The 14,896-nt window shown below is 38.3% G+C and overlaps 2 protein-coding genes across 3 annotated transcripts; one reads left to right on the forward strand and one right to left on the reverse strand.

The window, feature by feature from the left end:
- Window positions 1-3,057: 3,057 nt before the first annotated feature.
- pdzd11 (PDZ domain containing 11) lies at window positions 3,058-10,364 on the forward strand. 2 transcript variants are annotated; one of them, XM_080901932.1, is made up of 6 exons: window positions 3,058-3,166; window positions 3,846-3,943; window positions 5,880-6,020; window positions 6,132-6,230; window positions 8,682-8,769; window positions 9,347-10,364. In XM_080901932.1, the coding sequence occupies exons 2-6, from the start codon at window positions 3,851-3,853 to the stop codon at window positions 9,379-9,381; spliced, it is 456 nt and encodes a 151-aa protein (XP_080758058.1). In that variant the 5' UTR covers window positions 3,058-3,166; window positions 3,846-3,850; the 3' UTR covers window positions 9,382-10,364. The 2 variants fall into 2 exon arrangements, with proteins under 2 accessions (XP_080758058.1, XP_080758059.1); XM_080901933.1 differs by having other exon boundaries at window positions 8,709-8,769.
- A 301-nt stretch (window positions 10,365-10,665) lies between these two features.
- stard14 (START domain containing 14) lies at window positions 10,666-14,368 on the reverse strand. Its single transcript, XM_080901931.1, has 6 exons — window positions 13,983-14,368; window positions 13,716-13,863; window positions 13,240-13,343; window positions 12,910-13,027; window positions 12,763-12,815; window positions 10,666-11,928 (listed from the first exon to the last, which is right to left on the reverse strand). Exons 1-6 carry the CDS (start codon window positions 14,154-14,156, stop codon window positions 11,722-11,724), a joined length of 804 nt encoding a protein of 267 aa, XP_080758057.1. The 5' UTR covers window positions 14,157-14,368; the 3' UTR covers window positions 10,666-11,721.
- Window positions 14,369-14,896: the final 528 nt, after the last annotated feature.

A 14,896-nucleotide genomic window follows, 5' to 3' on the forward strand; every position in this document is an offset into this window, starting at 1 on the left:
GAACAGTATTCATTCCAGCTCTGATACAAAATATGTGCACCTTGTGTACTTGGGTGTAGATACAGTGTTTCTGTGAGGCCGTATGCTGTCATGACCTCTTGTGCTACCTTACCGATCAGCTGATCATGCTTCTTTTTGTATCTTTTCATGGATACCCTTGGTACAAGAAAGCTGCTTTAATATGAGCATGAAACTGGAAACATTACAATGACCACTCCTTATCCATGTCGTTTGTGTACAGCTTGGCAGATTTTTTATGATTTGATGGAATATTCTGCACCTCACGACTTACGCAACAAACTAATTCTAATATAATTTTGGAGAATATAACAATTTATCTTATAAAAAAGATTTTATTTAAATATTTTTAAAGACAAAATCAAATTGTAGACACATGTGCCATTAAGAATGATTCATGTGCTTTTAGTTGTGCAAGAGTAACAAAATCCTGTCAACTATGATGTACTGTTTTGACAACTTCAACGATCATTTGAGAATTAGTCAAACTGAAAAAACCTGTACTGGATCAGTATTTCTACATCCTGGTGTACCTTTTCTTAAGTGAAAATCAGAATAGCTGAGTTTTACAGCAGTGTTAGAACGAAGTCACGCAGGCATAATGTACTCTGATGGTAAATGGAAAGGACACCCCTCACTGTAACTTGTAAGGTTTTACACATTTGGGCATAAAATTTAAATGTGTGGTCTTTAGTTGGTCCTAAAATTAGATAAGCATAACCTCAGATAATCAACAAAACGTGACGTTTACTCTGTGTTATCACTTATTTAACAAAAACTTGGTCAAAATGCAAGAAGCAGCGTGTGAAAAACTCAGCATGCCCTAACTGCTTTCACAGGAATCAAGACTTAAAATAGCTGCCAGGTGCTGCTAATCAAACGCACTTGATTTATTGATCTTCGTAAAAATCAAAGCATCTCTATAAAACTGAGGTTTTGGCAGTTTGCTGGTATGGAGCCTCCAGGTGTGTGTTAACACAATGTCAAGATGAAAAGACATCAGTGACGATCTTGCAAAGGAAATTCCTGCTCAGTCTGGGAACGGTTACGAGGTCATTTTCAAATAATTTGAAGCCCATCATTCTATAGTGAGAAAGATTATTCAGGGGTGAAAAACATTCTAGACGGCTGCTAATCGTCCCAGGACTTGACGTCTGACTAATTCCACCTGAAATCCAGACAGTGCGGTACTCAGAAACTGTAATAAAACCTGGACGCTATAGGCCTCGGTAAGCAAGGTAAGCAAGGATTATTTTTTGGGGGGGATCTCCAGGAGAAAGTCTCTTCATTCTACAAAAACCAAAAACCTAAAACATGGTTGCAGGGCTCAAGTTCTCAAATTTGCATTTGATGAAACCACATGGCTTCTTGAACAATGTCCTTTGAAGAGATGAGACCAAAGAGATGCTTAGCTATAATCCTCAGCACCACTTTTGTGTGTGGACCTCGTACTTAGTTTTTCACGCACTGCTTCTACACATTGGTTTAGTTCTCTCTTAAATAAACAATGACACACTATAACAGATCCTTTGTTGTTGCTCATCTCCCATTGTATTTACCTAATCTGAAGACCTTGGTAGGAATGATTTTGATTATGTCCTGATATATAAAAGTTTAGAATTGACAGAAGGTGGAGTTTCTTTTTTCTTTTTCTTTTTTACTATGACTTTATTTAATGTTACTTTGGTTATAATAGTACTCAAGCAATGCTCCAGCAGCAATGGAACTCTTGAAAGCGGTTTCGGTATGCTGACATATTTAAAAGACAAAAAAGAAAAGAACAAAAAAAAACTTGCCATAGTTTTGTTTATCTATCTTGCAAAGTTTCTGTGTTTTCATTCCAATCTGTCAACACGTGTTTCATTTCATTTAATTGCAATGTCCAACTTGCAGAGACCTGAAGCCTTCTTAAACCGTCTCAGTGAACAGTAAACATTGTGCATGATTTACTATCGTCAAAGTCATGTCTGAGTGCTGAAACCATTGTTAATCTACAATAATAAAAAAATTGTTCATGCTTCACTATTTGACTGAAGATAATAAATGCAGTTACAGAGTATGCACTATAAAGCTTTAGCATAATGGAGCCCATATCACGCGTCAAGTTTCTGCAAAGCAGCTTCACACAAACTTTCACACAAAGTGGGTGCATTTCGCAACACACATTTTTCACTTGGTTTTTTTTTCTGCTCAAGTTAGAAAGAAATGCAAACATATGCAACTGTAGTCACAGTTCACATTTAGAATGTGTGTGATCTTAATTTCTGATTTTTTTTCCCCACATAAGATTATATGTAAGAATATGACTATCCAGACACGGGACACGGGGACATAAATGATGAGCAAACATAATAAATATGTCTGTGTAGGTTCTCAGTCATCCATGTCATGGCAGTCTTAAAAATTTGGCTGATAGGATGATGCATATGATCACTAGTAGGTCAACTACCCCCACAGGGTCAACCACCACTAGGGGTAAAATACCTGAGACTCTCCACCTTTTAGAACTGAAGAAGGCCCTTGGAGGAGAGGTGAAACTTCTTTTTTCAAGCTCTTAACACCACAATGAATACAGAAGTTTTTGCTGCAATGATAATTATGAAACTGCAAACTTTTTTTTGGTCAGACTGCAAGATATCACCGAGGTGTTTTACTTCCTGGTTGATTTTACAGCTAGCCGCCATTAAGATCTCCATCTGCAAGAGCTTTCAGGAGGTCAATATGCTGCAAAACGTGAGCACTTGTAGGATAAAATGTGAGAGTATGTAGATTTTCTTTTTTACCTTGTAATTTTTTTCACACACGTTTTTAAAAAAAATTGCAATGGCAGTAAATATTACAAAAAAATTGTCAAGTAAATTTTTACTCATTATTCACTTTTTTTAAACTACTTACAACTTCAACTCTGTGATTAGGACCTCTGTAATCAGTGAATAAAACTGTTCAATTGCGCCCTCTCGAGTCACAAATACACGAATTCACGCGCTTTGACTTTTGTAGCTGTTCAAAAGTATTCGCGCGAATACTCCACAATGCTGTCGGACCTCTTGAAGTAACTACTCCACACCAGGAGGTGGCGATAACGCACTATAGCTGCCTGCAATTGCTTACAGCAACAAGTTCACACTGCTAGCCCTCTGACTGGCAGGTGAGATACATTTTTGTTGTTTTGTTGCAGTCATTCATGTTTTTCAATGCTAAATGATTCCAGTACCGTTATTTTAAAGTTCCTGTGATAATAATAACGCGTGTCAAAGCGCTTCCCGTTTAATAGAGCGGAGCGAGCTCGTTTACAGTTAAACAGTAAGCTAATCGTTGTGCTAGCTCGTGATGCGTTTGTATGTTATTGCTGTATGAAACTGTCCACTGTGAGATCATTTCACACGTTTATTTTATCTCGCTTCTTCCCCGTGATCCACATGCGTATTTTTTTAAAGGTATTTCTAAGTGTTAGCCATATAACGTCCCTATTCGGACTTGGTGGCTAACCTGTTACAGAGTTGTGAACGCAGCTGTGTTTTAGCTGATGTTTTGGTCTTCTCTGGTCTTTATGCCTTATCTAAAAATGATACATACAAAACCGGGTGTAATAATGTGGGTACATTAATGCCAAACCCCGGTGAATGAAGGCATTGCAGTCATGGAATAGGGACTGACATATTGACTTGAAGTTACGTGTCCGAAACCACAACACAATAGATACACCTGAGCCCTTTAAATCAGCGGTCTGGATTTCAGGGATTTCCCTTTAATTTGTATCAAGCAGTCCAGTGCATCCGTAGTTCATAACAATGAACTGCTATTCTCTTCTCGGTGGGGAATTTTAGCAACCATGGACCAGAAAATTCCCTACGACGATTACCAGCTGCCAGTGGTATTCCTGCCTTCTTATGAGAACCCACCTGCATGGATACCTCCACAGGAGGTATGGCAGATATTAATCCAACTAACCTTTGTGCTTAAATCATGTGCTAAACATTGTGTACCTTATTATATAGTGTATATTTTTATTTTATTTTATTTATGTATTCAACTTTAGTTACGATTTATAAGTTGTGCTTTATTTTTTGGCTGCTCTTACAGTGCCGAAAATTGTATTTGCCCCCTTACTGATTTCTGACTTTAGACCTGTTGAATCAAGAAATCACTTAAATAGAAGCCATCTGACAAAGAGAAGTGGGCCTAACGATCTTAACTAAAAAGCAAAAAGTCAAAAAGTCATCATCTAAAGAAGCTCAAGAAGAGATGAAAAACAAAATAATTGACATTGATCAGTCTGGAAAGAGGTACAAAGCCATTTTAAGGTTCTGGTACTCCAGTGTACCACGGTGAGAATTATCGACAAATGGGAGAAGGCATGCAACTGTGGTGAACCTTCTGAGGAGGGGCTGACCAAGAGTGCACTGATGGCTCATCCAAGAGGTCACAAAAGAACCCAGAACAACATTTAAAAGACTGCAGGCCTCACTTGGCTCAGTTAAGGTCAAAGGTCACGATTAAACAATAAGAAAGGAGAAAACCACTGCTGACTAAAAAGAACACAAAGGCTTGTTTCACATTTGCCATAAAATATTCTTCATGACCCCCAAGACTTTTGGGAAAATGTTGTATGGGCTAATGAGACAAAAACGGAACTTTTTGGAAGGTTTGTCTCTTTACATCTGTCATAAACTAGCAAATCATTTCATAAAAAGCACATCATACCAACAGTCAAACATAGTGGTGGTAGTGTAAATGTCTGAGGCTGCTTTGCTGCTTCAGGAGCTAAACGATGTACTGTAATTGATAGAACCATGAATTCTTCTCTCCACCAGAGAACCCTGAGAGAATGAACAGCCATTAGTCTGTGTACCTGCTAGAGCAAACTTGGGTTATTTAGTAAGATGATGAAACACTCCAGTAAGTCTAACTCTGAGTGGTCCACAAAGAGTGCAAGAGTGAGTCAAAGTTCCTTTACAGTAATGTGAAAGACCCATTGCCAGTTATCATAAACACTTAATTGCACTTCTTGCTGCCAGGGGTGGCACAACCAGTTATTGGGTTTAGGAGGTATCTACTTTTTCACACAGGGCCTTTTTGATATATGACATCATAATCAGATATGCATTTTGTGCTTGGGTTATCTTTCAGTAGCTGTTGCATGTTAAAAATTGTTTCATGTTCTAAAATATGAAGGTGTCACAATTATGGGGGGAAAAAGAAATCAGGAAGTGGCAAATACTTTTTCACAGCGCTGTACCTAAAATATCTACTGGTAATTTTACTGAATACTATTAAGTTTATCTGAGAGTCACAAAGATTCTTGGAGTTTTTTTTCTTGCTACTGCTTTTTGTAGCTTTTAATGGCATCTTCCAGGCCAAGGAATGGGGCTGCCCAATGTAATGTGATAGGTGGTCACATACAGGTTGTAACCTGCAGGTGCATGCACAGTCCTTGTGTCTCCTTGAGGCTTTTCTGTCTGTCATGGTTTCGTAGTTGGCGCCTTTAACTTCTTTTTTTCAGTTAGTGTTTGGGTTTCAGTGAGTTCATGAAGCCTGTCTTATATGCGTTTGGAAATCTGACAAGCAAAGAGGTGTTGGCGCCTGACTGCAAAGGTCAGGACTGTGCAATACCATTAAATGTGCTACAGAAAGCAAATGGGTGGATATTTTTTGTGAATGTTTTTATTTAGATTTTATTATCCCAAAGGAAATACCTTTTTTGTTGTTGTTGTTGCTGATCTGCTTATTTTCCAAACAGGTCATGCTGAATATGTTGAATATGATGCTTGACTCTTATCACATTGTTTTTAAGGCAGAAGAAGCAAACTTAAAGAAGCTAAATATTGCTGGCTGTTCTTCTTCTCTTGGTTCATTTTTAGCGGGTTCATCATCCTGACTATAACAATGAGCTCACACAGTTTCTGCCTCGCACCATTGTGTTGAAGAAGCCTCCAGGAGCGCAGCTGGGCTTCAATATCCGTGGTGGGAAAGCTTCACAGTTAGGGATCTTTATATCCAAGGTGCGTGCACAGCCCTGGTTATTAATGTGGGGTTGTTTTTTTTCTTGCTGTGCTGCTGACTATTTGTTTGCCTATTTTTAATCAATTTAAATCATTTCTGTGTGCTGGCAGGTGGTCCCAGATTCAGACGCCCACAGAGCAGGGCTACAGGAGGGAGACCAGGTTCTTTCAGTGAATGATGTTGATTTCCAAGACATAGAGCACTCAAGAGTAAGTCGAGGCTGAATTTCAAACAGGCTTTATTCAACACATTGTCTCCAGCACACACTTACATATTGAAATCTACTCTATTCATAAATCTGATTTAGTTTAGGTGTATTTCTATTCATGTATGTACAAGAATAACAAATAGCTTCACATACTATGCTGTGCTCTTTAATCTTCAATATAGTCAGAACATATTCAAGGCGGGGTTGCTCAAGTAAACCTATAATGGTGATCACGATAATAATTTTTTGTGTCAATATCAAGCTCACTATTACAAAAAGTAAGTCAACTTTAATTTGGGGGAGTGCGGTATAGGATAATCTAGACATATTGTTTTATTTGTATTTCAAAATTTCAAGAGTTGAAAAAAACTGATACCTATACCCGGGAAAATACTTGATATTGGATACCCTTTTATATACTGTGGGTGAGATTTTTACCCTATTCTGCAACAACAAGAGTATCAGCAATGAGGTAAATTATTAAATTAAATCTAAGTTAGATTTAAAAATATAAGTATTTGAGACAACATTTAAAGATTTTATTCATTTTATTCATTTTTAATTTAATTTCAGAAATATCCCTACACCCTCATTGTTATTTGGTTGAATGTCTCTTAGCAAGTTGCACCTCAACCAGATGCTTTTTATTATTCTTGGATTATTAGTTACACACTCATTCACACATTGTGGCTATACTTGTAAAACAAACTTAACCCTGTCATGAATGTGGTCCTGTTCTTGAATTATTCTGACGGGATATTTGACCACTGTTCTTGGCGGAATTGGAGTTCATTTTTACCATTAAAAATTACCATGACATTTATACTCACAATGAGCATTATATACAAGTGCATCTCAAAACATTTGAATATTACAAAAAAAAAGTTCATTTGTTTTTGTACCTTCATTCAAAAAATGATGGATTATAACTCATGAAAATCAGAAGTCCACTATCTCAAATTAGTAGAATATTTCAGATCAAAAAAGGATTTGGAATCTTACTATGTCCAGTTTCTGAAAAGTGTGTTCACCTATTCTTTCAGTACTTGGACAATGCTCTGTTTCCATGATTTACTACATCAGTGCAGTGTGACATGGAGGTGATCAGTTTGTGGCACTGCGGAGGTGTTACTGAAGCCCCTGGTTGGCCTGATGGTGTCCTTCAGCTCGTCTGTGTTTTTGTGTTGGGTGTTTGTTATCTTCCTTTTGACAGTATGCCATTGATTCTCTGTGGGATTCAGGTCAGGCGAGACGGCTGGTTATTCAAGCACAGCAATAACATGGTGAGCAAACCATTTGGTAGTTTTGGCATCGTGGGCAGGTGTTAAGTCCTGCTGTAAAAGGAAATTGGCATCTCCATGAATCTTGCCGGCAGTTGGAAGCATCAAGTGCTCTAAAATGTCTTCTTTCAGAGTCTAGGAACTTGATTTCGAAATGAAACAAAAAAAATTTCATGTGAAAAACTTCGAACTAAGCTTTGAACTGATGTCAAAGCTGCTCCTGATGCACTGACACCAGCCTCAGTCCACTCCTTGTGAAGGTCTCCCACCTTCTGGGATGGAGTTATCCTGACAGTCCTCTCAAAGCTGCGGCCATCCCTGCTTGTGGATACTTTCCCACCATGTCATATTTTTTTTTCCCCAGCCAGGTTTCCATTGATATGCTTTGACACAGCACCGACCAGCCAGTCTTTTCAGCACTGGCCTTCTGTGGTTTGCCCTCGTCATGGAAGGCTGTCAGTCAGCAGACTTCCCCGTGATTGTGGTTGCATGAACTGAACGAGATCAAGAAATGCACCTTATTTGTACTATTTGAACCATAATTTGTTCAAACTGAAATTGAAATATTGTTGTAGTTTGAGATGGTGGATTTCTGATTTTCATGAGCTGTAAAGCCATAATGATCAAAATCAAAACAAAAGAGGCTTGAAACTTTTTTTCCTGCATATTTTTTTTCAAGCATGAATGACTTTCTAGAAGAGAATTAAAGTGTAAGCCATTCTGGCCATAATCAAACCGCTGTGAGAATGATGACGCACTAGATGCACCATAATTGTTTTGTGTTCTGTTTTGTTTGTTTAAAATCAGCAATGCTTGAGGAGATGTACATTTTGCTTTTATTTTGAAAAATTCAGTTCCTGTTGCAGCATGTAAATATTTGGACATAATGTGTAAATATTAGCTTTAAAAAAAAAAAAAAAAATTTGACATGCAAATGCATGTTGTAGCATTAATGTGCAAATACAGAAAGCATCTACTCACAGATGATTTCTGTATTTGGAAACTTGTCAGGAGGACAGGTTTTTGCTTGTCCTCCTGATCTATCTGCTCTTCCAGTGAAACAGCAGATCTCATACTAAAAAAACGCAAGATTAGGTGGAGCCAAATGTTGCAGTTTTCTTTTTGTTCCATATCTTGTTCATCACAACATTGCATTATATTTTCTGTTTAAGATCATGGATAATGTTTGTCTTCTTCAGGCTGTAGAGATTCTGAAAACTGCGCGAGAAATCCTGATGAGGGTTCGCTTCTTTCCCTACAGTAAGCGTTGGTTTACTCGATTGTATCAGGAGCATGCTGACAACCTAAAAAACCATTTATGTCAACATGTGTTTTTATCTCAACTGTTAAGATGTTTTAGAGAGATGAAGTAAGAAAGAAAAAAAATGTTTTCCTGCAGAATTTGTGTTCATGGGTAGAGATCTTGTAAGATATTATTTTAAGACAGATCTACACTTAATGTCCTTAAATGTCTGAGTCTTGTTTTGCTGTTAGGTTAAGTAAAAGAAATGCTCAGAAGAAACTGTTGTGCTCACTTTGGCTTTGAAAGCAGGTTTTAGTCTGTGCCTTTTACTATTCCTCAGTGTGCTAATACAGCATGAGTTATATATTTAAAACATGCTGAATTTTGCAAGAATTTGAGCATTGTCAGTATGCCATCGTGCCATCGTGCCCACATAATAATAAGATTATCATCTGGCTTATCTGAGTGCAAAAACAAAAGACAATAAAAACTTTAAAGCAGTAAAAACTTTGAGCTATGTCATACTGATACAGAAATGTATAACAGTGCCCATGTCAGTACTCTAATGGTGTCCTTTGTGTGTTGTTTTATCAGACTACCAACGGCAGAAGGAGAGGACCGTACACTAGATGGCAGCAGAGAGAGAGACAAAGACAGAAGGATACTTTACTGCACTTCACTAACATCCTCCCACACACTCTGGCCTCCATTCTGTCTCAGCTCAAAGATGACTAATGCATGACTAACAATCTCATTCAGTCTTTCATGTAAGGAAAATATACATGACGTTAAAGACTGAGTTTCATAGATACTCCTTTCTGCATGCTTCACATGATGAACTCTACTTCGATTGAACATATGGTTAGGAAGTTGTTTCTATGCAGAGCTTTTTTTAAGACTATAAACTAGATTTTACACTATAAATTATAGAACAGATAAATAATAAATATTTTCTAGTCAAGCAAAGGATTTAAAGATGACCTTTCCCATGTTTCCTCAAGCCCTGTTATGATATTTCTGCAGATGTTTGCATATGTGTGGACTAAACCACCATCACTTGATATGAGTTATGGTCACCCGACCTCTGTTGAATTTATGAATATATTGCACAATGCTGTTTTTTCATATTTAGTAAAGATTTGTAATTGTGTACGAAATGCTAAGTGATGTAAATATACATTTCAGTCACTGCTACTGAGGGCTTTGGTACTTCTATGTTCCATGCACGAGTTTTACATAAACTGCGCCTGAGCTGATTTAATGCTGTTGCATAAACTATGTGTCTGAGGTGCCAAATGGTTTACGAGCATGGCTTGTAACGTGCTATTAAAGTGCATAACATTTATCGTAGCGTAGTGGTAAAGCTTGTAATGGGGTGTTATCTGTGAGGAGGCACCAATGTTTGCAGGTTTAATTCAAACCAAAGACAGTCTGGTGCTTTCATAATTTTGGCCTGCATGGTTCAAGATGTGCATAGTCAGTAAAATCTGCAGATCCAACCTCTGGCTGCAAATTAAATCTGCATACAATGGAACATTCATAGAAAACAGTTGAATACCTCTGGATCTTAGTGCATTATGCATTCATACAATAAACTGTACGTTAATAGCTACCAGTTTCATCGAGGTATTGTCTTTATTTCTGCACACTGATCATTTTTATGTAAAAAATTTGTTTGAATGGGTTCAGTATTTGCATTTTTTTTTTATAGAGGTTACGATTACAAAAATCAAGCTCGACTCCTTGACCTTTTCTAGTGTTTGGCTTTGTGCACTTGAAGAACTGGAACCAAAGCTAGAGAAGGACCGGTTTGTTCTGGTGCAAGTAGCAAAACTTGTTTCATCCTTGAAGTCAGTTTCTCTTGAAACTGATTGACTGCATTCCTTTTATTTGACAATTACAATGAGTACAAAAGCTTGTTAACCTTAAGGTTTATTTGAAAAAGAAAACAGAAAAGAAGGAATGCCTTGTAACATTGTTATCATTAAATAGTTTAATATGAAAAAAAAGTCAACCTACAGGGGCTTCATCCCAGGCCATTACTTCATCAATTTACATCAACTTGAAATAAATAAATAAAAAAGCCTTTATGGTCATTCCAATCCTTCAGGTCAACTGATATTCAACTAACAAAATACAATAATTCTGTGTGTATTGTGACTTGGCAATACAACCTAACTGGGAGTTCACTTCAGTGCCTTCCTTGTGGACCAATGAAACTCTACCATTTGTAATAATTTACAATGCAAACACCTTGGTTGCACAACGTCTGAGTAAAGGCAACACACCTTCAAAAAGAGCCTTCCTAATTACAAACCTAAAGACAACCTGCCCCACAAGTTGCTACCTGTACATTATGCTGTGAACATATTAACAAAACCGTGTTTAAGTATAAATTATCACAACGTTACCATCGTTCTGTGTCGACTACAACCCCAAATGAAGATAAAGTGAGCTGAAACAGTTTCAGCTGTTTTCAGACCCGATTCCTTTGCAATATTCTGAAGAGACGTTAGTGTCACAATTCTCCACAGGTGTTTGCCAACTTTCTAATCTTATTTCTATTCACAGTCACTAATAATGACCTGCTAGAAGTCAAGTATATTTCCCTTTCTTCCACTTAAAATTTGTTCATGTAGCTGCAGCTAAAGATCGACTGTCTTTGGTCCAATTGTAAATGTAGTATTGCAAATGTGTCACATTCAAACCCCAAAACCTCTAACCCTGTACAGTGGAAGTTAGCTTAGCTCAACACAGACTGAGGTGATGGCAACTTGATCTGTGCTCATTTCCATCTTGTCAGACAGTTGTAAACACTTCATGCTCTTGCTCATCCTCGAAGGCACACCGATTTAGAACTGGAGGATCTTGGTTACATCACAGAGAGCCGGAGACCTCAAGTCCATCTACAGTCCACCTCTCAATCTCTCCGTCTTTGTCCACCTTTCCTCCCATCACTATCATTCAATTTAGCTGCTGTCCTCCCCTTCGTTAGCATCCAGCTTTGAGCTTTCATCCACATTTTCCAGTGAGTCTGCTCTCTGAATTGACAGCTCAGCGGGGTCCATCATGGGAAGGGTGTTCTGCTCTGGGTGCAGCCAGGGCTTCAAATCGGGGGAATTCTGACTTTTCCAGTTTGAGTATTCCTGTCCCGCCTTGTGCACACTCTTCATTACCTAAAAAGAGAAGCGATGATGCAATTGTTAAAGGACTGCTGCACTCCTCCATTCTCAGTCAACAAAGCTGAAGATAAAGATGGTCATAAAACACTGCGTGGTAGATTACATGGCAAGTAATCTAGTTCTTCAAACAAAACTGAGTATGTAGAGAGAAGGTTTAAATTTTGTTTGCCTATGTAGGTTTTTAAATGGATACACTTCTAAAGTCTTTTAAATAAGGTGTTTTGAACGCCTGGTTTTATAATGGTTGTATGCATTTTTTAGACATCGGTAGATTTGATGGTGTAAAGCAATTTAAGTTGTTCTTTTACCCATTTCCAGTCAGATTTATGTGACCTGGAGATACCATATGAAATACTTTCACGCAGACTTTTAGAAATACTTTTCTTGCTGTTGTTCTTGTCTCATTGATAGTTTCTCTCTCTCTCTCTCTCTCTCACACACACACACACACACATGTGGATACACTTTGGTCTAAATAGTTTTAATCTACGGAAAATATGAAACTTGGGTTCTTCCAGGAGGGTGACTGACAGCTTAAGCTGAGATTCTACTTTGTCAGCAGCCTTGTCAGGACAGGCCCTTAAATTGTTTCTATGGTTACCATTGTCACTTAAGACACGTGAAACTCCCTTATGAGTGTGCACATGTACACACACACACCCCTCTTGCACGTTTAAAAACCCTTGTGAAAACACACCTAGACTGTCACAGATGCCGATACTGTGCTTATGGATTTAACCATATCACTTACAGCTCTGATGTTTACTACAGGTGAACAAATGTTTAGCAGGAAATGGTCTGTGGAAGTGGTTGTGAATCATTACATACCTTAGGAGCAAGAACTTGGGATGCTTTGTTCACCACCCACTTTGGGAGAGAGCCTAGAAGACACACATTCATCGTAAGAACGCTGCAGAAATGAATCAAGAACTCTAAGTTTGAATGGAACAAAGTAATTGTTGCATATAGTTTTACCTTTGGGGTCTGCTTGTGAAAGATATGTAAAAATGCAACTATTTGGTCCCGTGGCCTTGATATAATACCCCGTCTGGATGGAAACGGCTCTTACGAGGTTGCTGCGAGGAGGGAATTTCTATAATTCAAGGAAAACATTTGCAGAATAATAAGGAACACTATACATTTTTATGGTACTTCTGCACAATGTGACAATGGATAAGGCTAGCTTTAAAAACAATAAATCAGTGCACACATAACAGGACAAAGAGGTGTCAAAGACATGTACAAACAGTATGTGTAGAGGCAATGGTTGCTATGTATCTTGAGTGGATGTAGGAGGTGGCGTACCGGGTGTTTGACTGAGAAGTTAACCATGATGTACTCGTCATCTGTGACCTGCCACGAGCGCAGTGTCACAACATCTCTGTTCTTTAATGGAATTGGACAACGCCCTGCAGAAGGCCAAAATAATAAATAAATAAATAAATAAATAAATAAAGACATAAATAATGTTATACTTTGGCAAGCTTTCTCTGTTAGTTCAGTATTTAGGCTCAACAAGTTTGCCCTTATTATGGCAATAAATACACTGGTGTAACAAGAGGCCATAGATGAGATGAGTCTTCATAGATGAGAGCTGAATCAAGTATATACACACACACACACACACACACACACACACACACACACACACACACACACACACACACACACACACACTTGTAGTTATTGTATCAGCAAACACAAGATCTCACATCTAATCAGGCCCACACCAAACCACAAACACACACAGAGCATTGCAAGTGATAAGAGTGCTCACTCACATGAGTAGTAGCCCACATCAGCATTAGCAGAGAGCCGGGCAATGTCAAAACTCTCCTGCATAGTTACATCCCACTTCTTGCGGTACCGGCTGTCGTGAAGGACGTCGAACATGGTAGCAGCTGACACATCATTAACTATCATTTTACACTGAGGAAAACATACAGATGGTTACAGGACACCACCCACATAGCACGACAGCCTAATAAAACTGATTTATTTTTCAAACGGTATAATAGTTTTTAGATTTGGTGCTAAAGCAAACTCACCTTCATCTTGTGGACTTTAGGTACGTGATTTCCTTTATTCACAGCGCGCACCTCGATCCACACTTGCATCCCATTGTTGTCATACTTATTTTGCCAGTTGTCGGTTGCTAAACACTGTTTTTTGAAGTCAACAAAGACCGCCTCATCGGGTAAAATATTCGAAACCCGAGACATATTCGTCTGTTTTAAAAGAAGCCTTTCTTCTTAAAGAGGAAAAAGAAAAATAATATCCTTCAATCTGATCGCCCCCAGAAAAGTTCAGTCTCTCTGTGCTTTTCCACGGACGAGATTTAAAGCTTCTGCCGACGTGGTGCCCTCGGTGAGAGAGATATATGTCTGCTGATCACCTGTCCAGTTGAGCAAGATTTTTGTGTTGAATTCCTGAGCCATTCCTTCAAACACCTCTCCCGCTGACGTAGAGGTTACTTCCTGAAACCAGGTGTGCGTAAAGGAAAAAAAAAGGTGTGCCCCGCCCTCAGCTGTCAGTGCAGCTACTATAGGTCGAAACTTTAACTAAACTTAAAAAGTATTTTTAGAAAAGAGCAGCCTTACTGGGTGTTATTCTGAGTAAGTATTAACAATACAAACAGGGGTGCACTCACAGTACTCTGCGCATTGTGGGCGGATCAGGGGAGTGGGTAGGTGAGAATTGCTCAGCGTCGATCCATTCTGAGTATCATCACGACTGTGAAAACTAAACAAAAGCACACCTCTAGTAAACTATGAGTGGAATGTTTAAAAAAAAAATCTGATTTTCACACTTATATTTGATAGTGGCATTACAGTCTGAACCATTTAGGCTTCTTTGGTTCAAATTAGACCTAGTCTACATTGAATTCCTGACTAAATTGAGCAAATTGAAAGTGTCTTTTCACATGGATATTTAGGGATGTACGGCCTGTCTCATCTTGAAA

This window comes from Rhamphochromis sp. 'chilingali' (assembly GCF_963969265.1).
Source record: "Rhamphochromis sp. 'chilingali' genome assembly, chromosome: 13".
Taxonomy (NCBI): Eukaryota; Metazoa; Chordata; class Actinopteri; order Cichliformes; family Cichlidae; genus Rhamphochromis; species Rhamphochromis sp. 'chilingali'.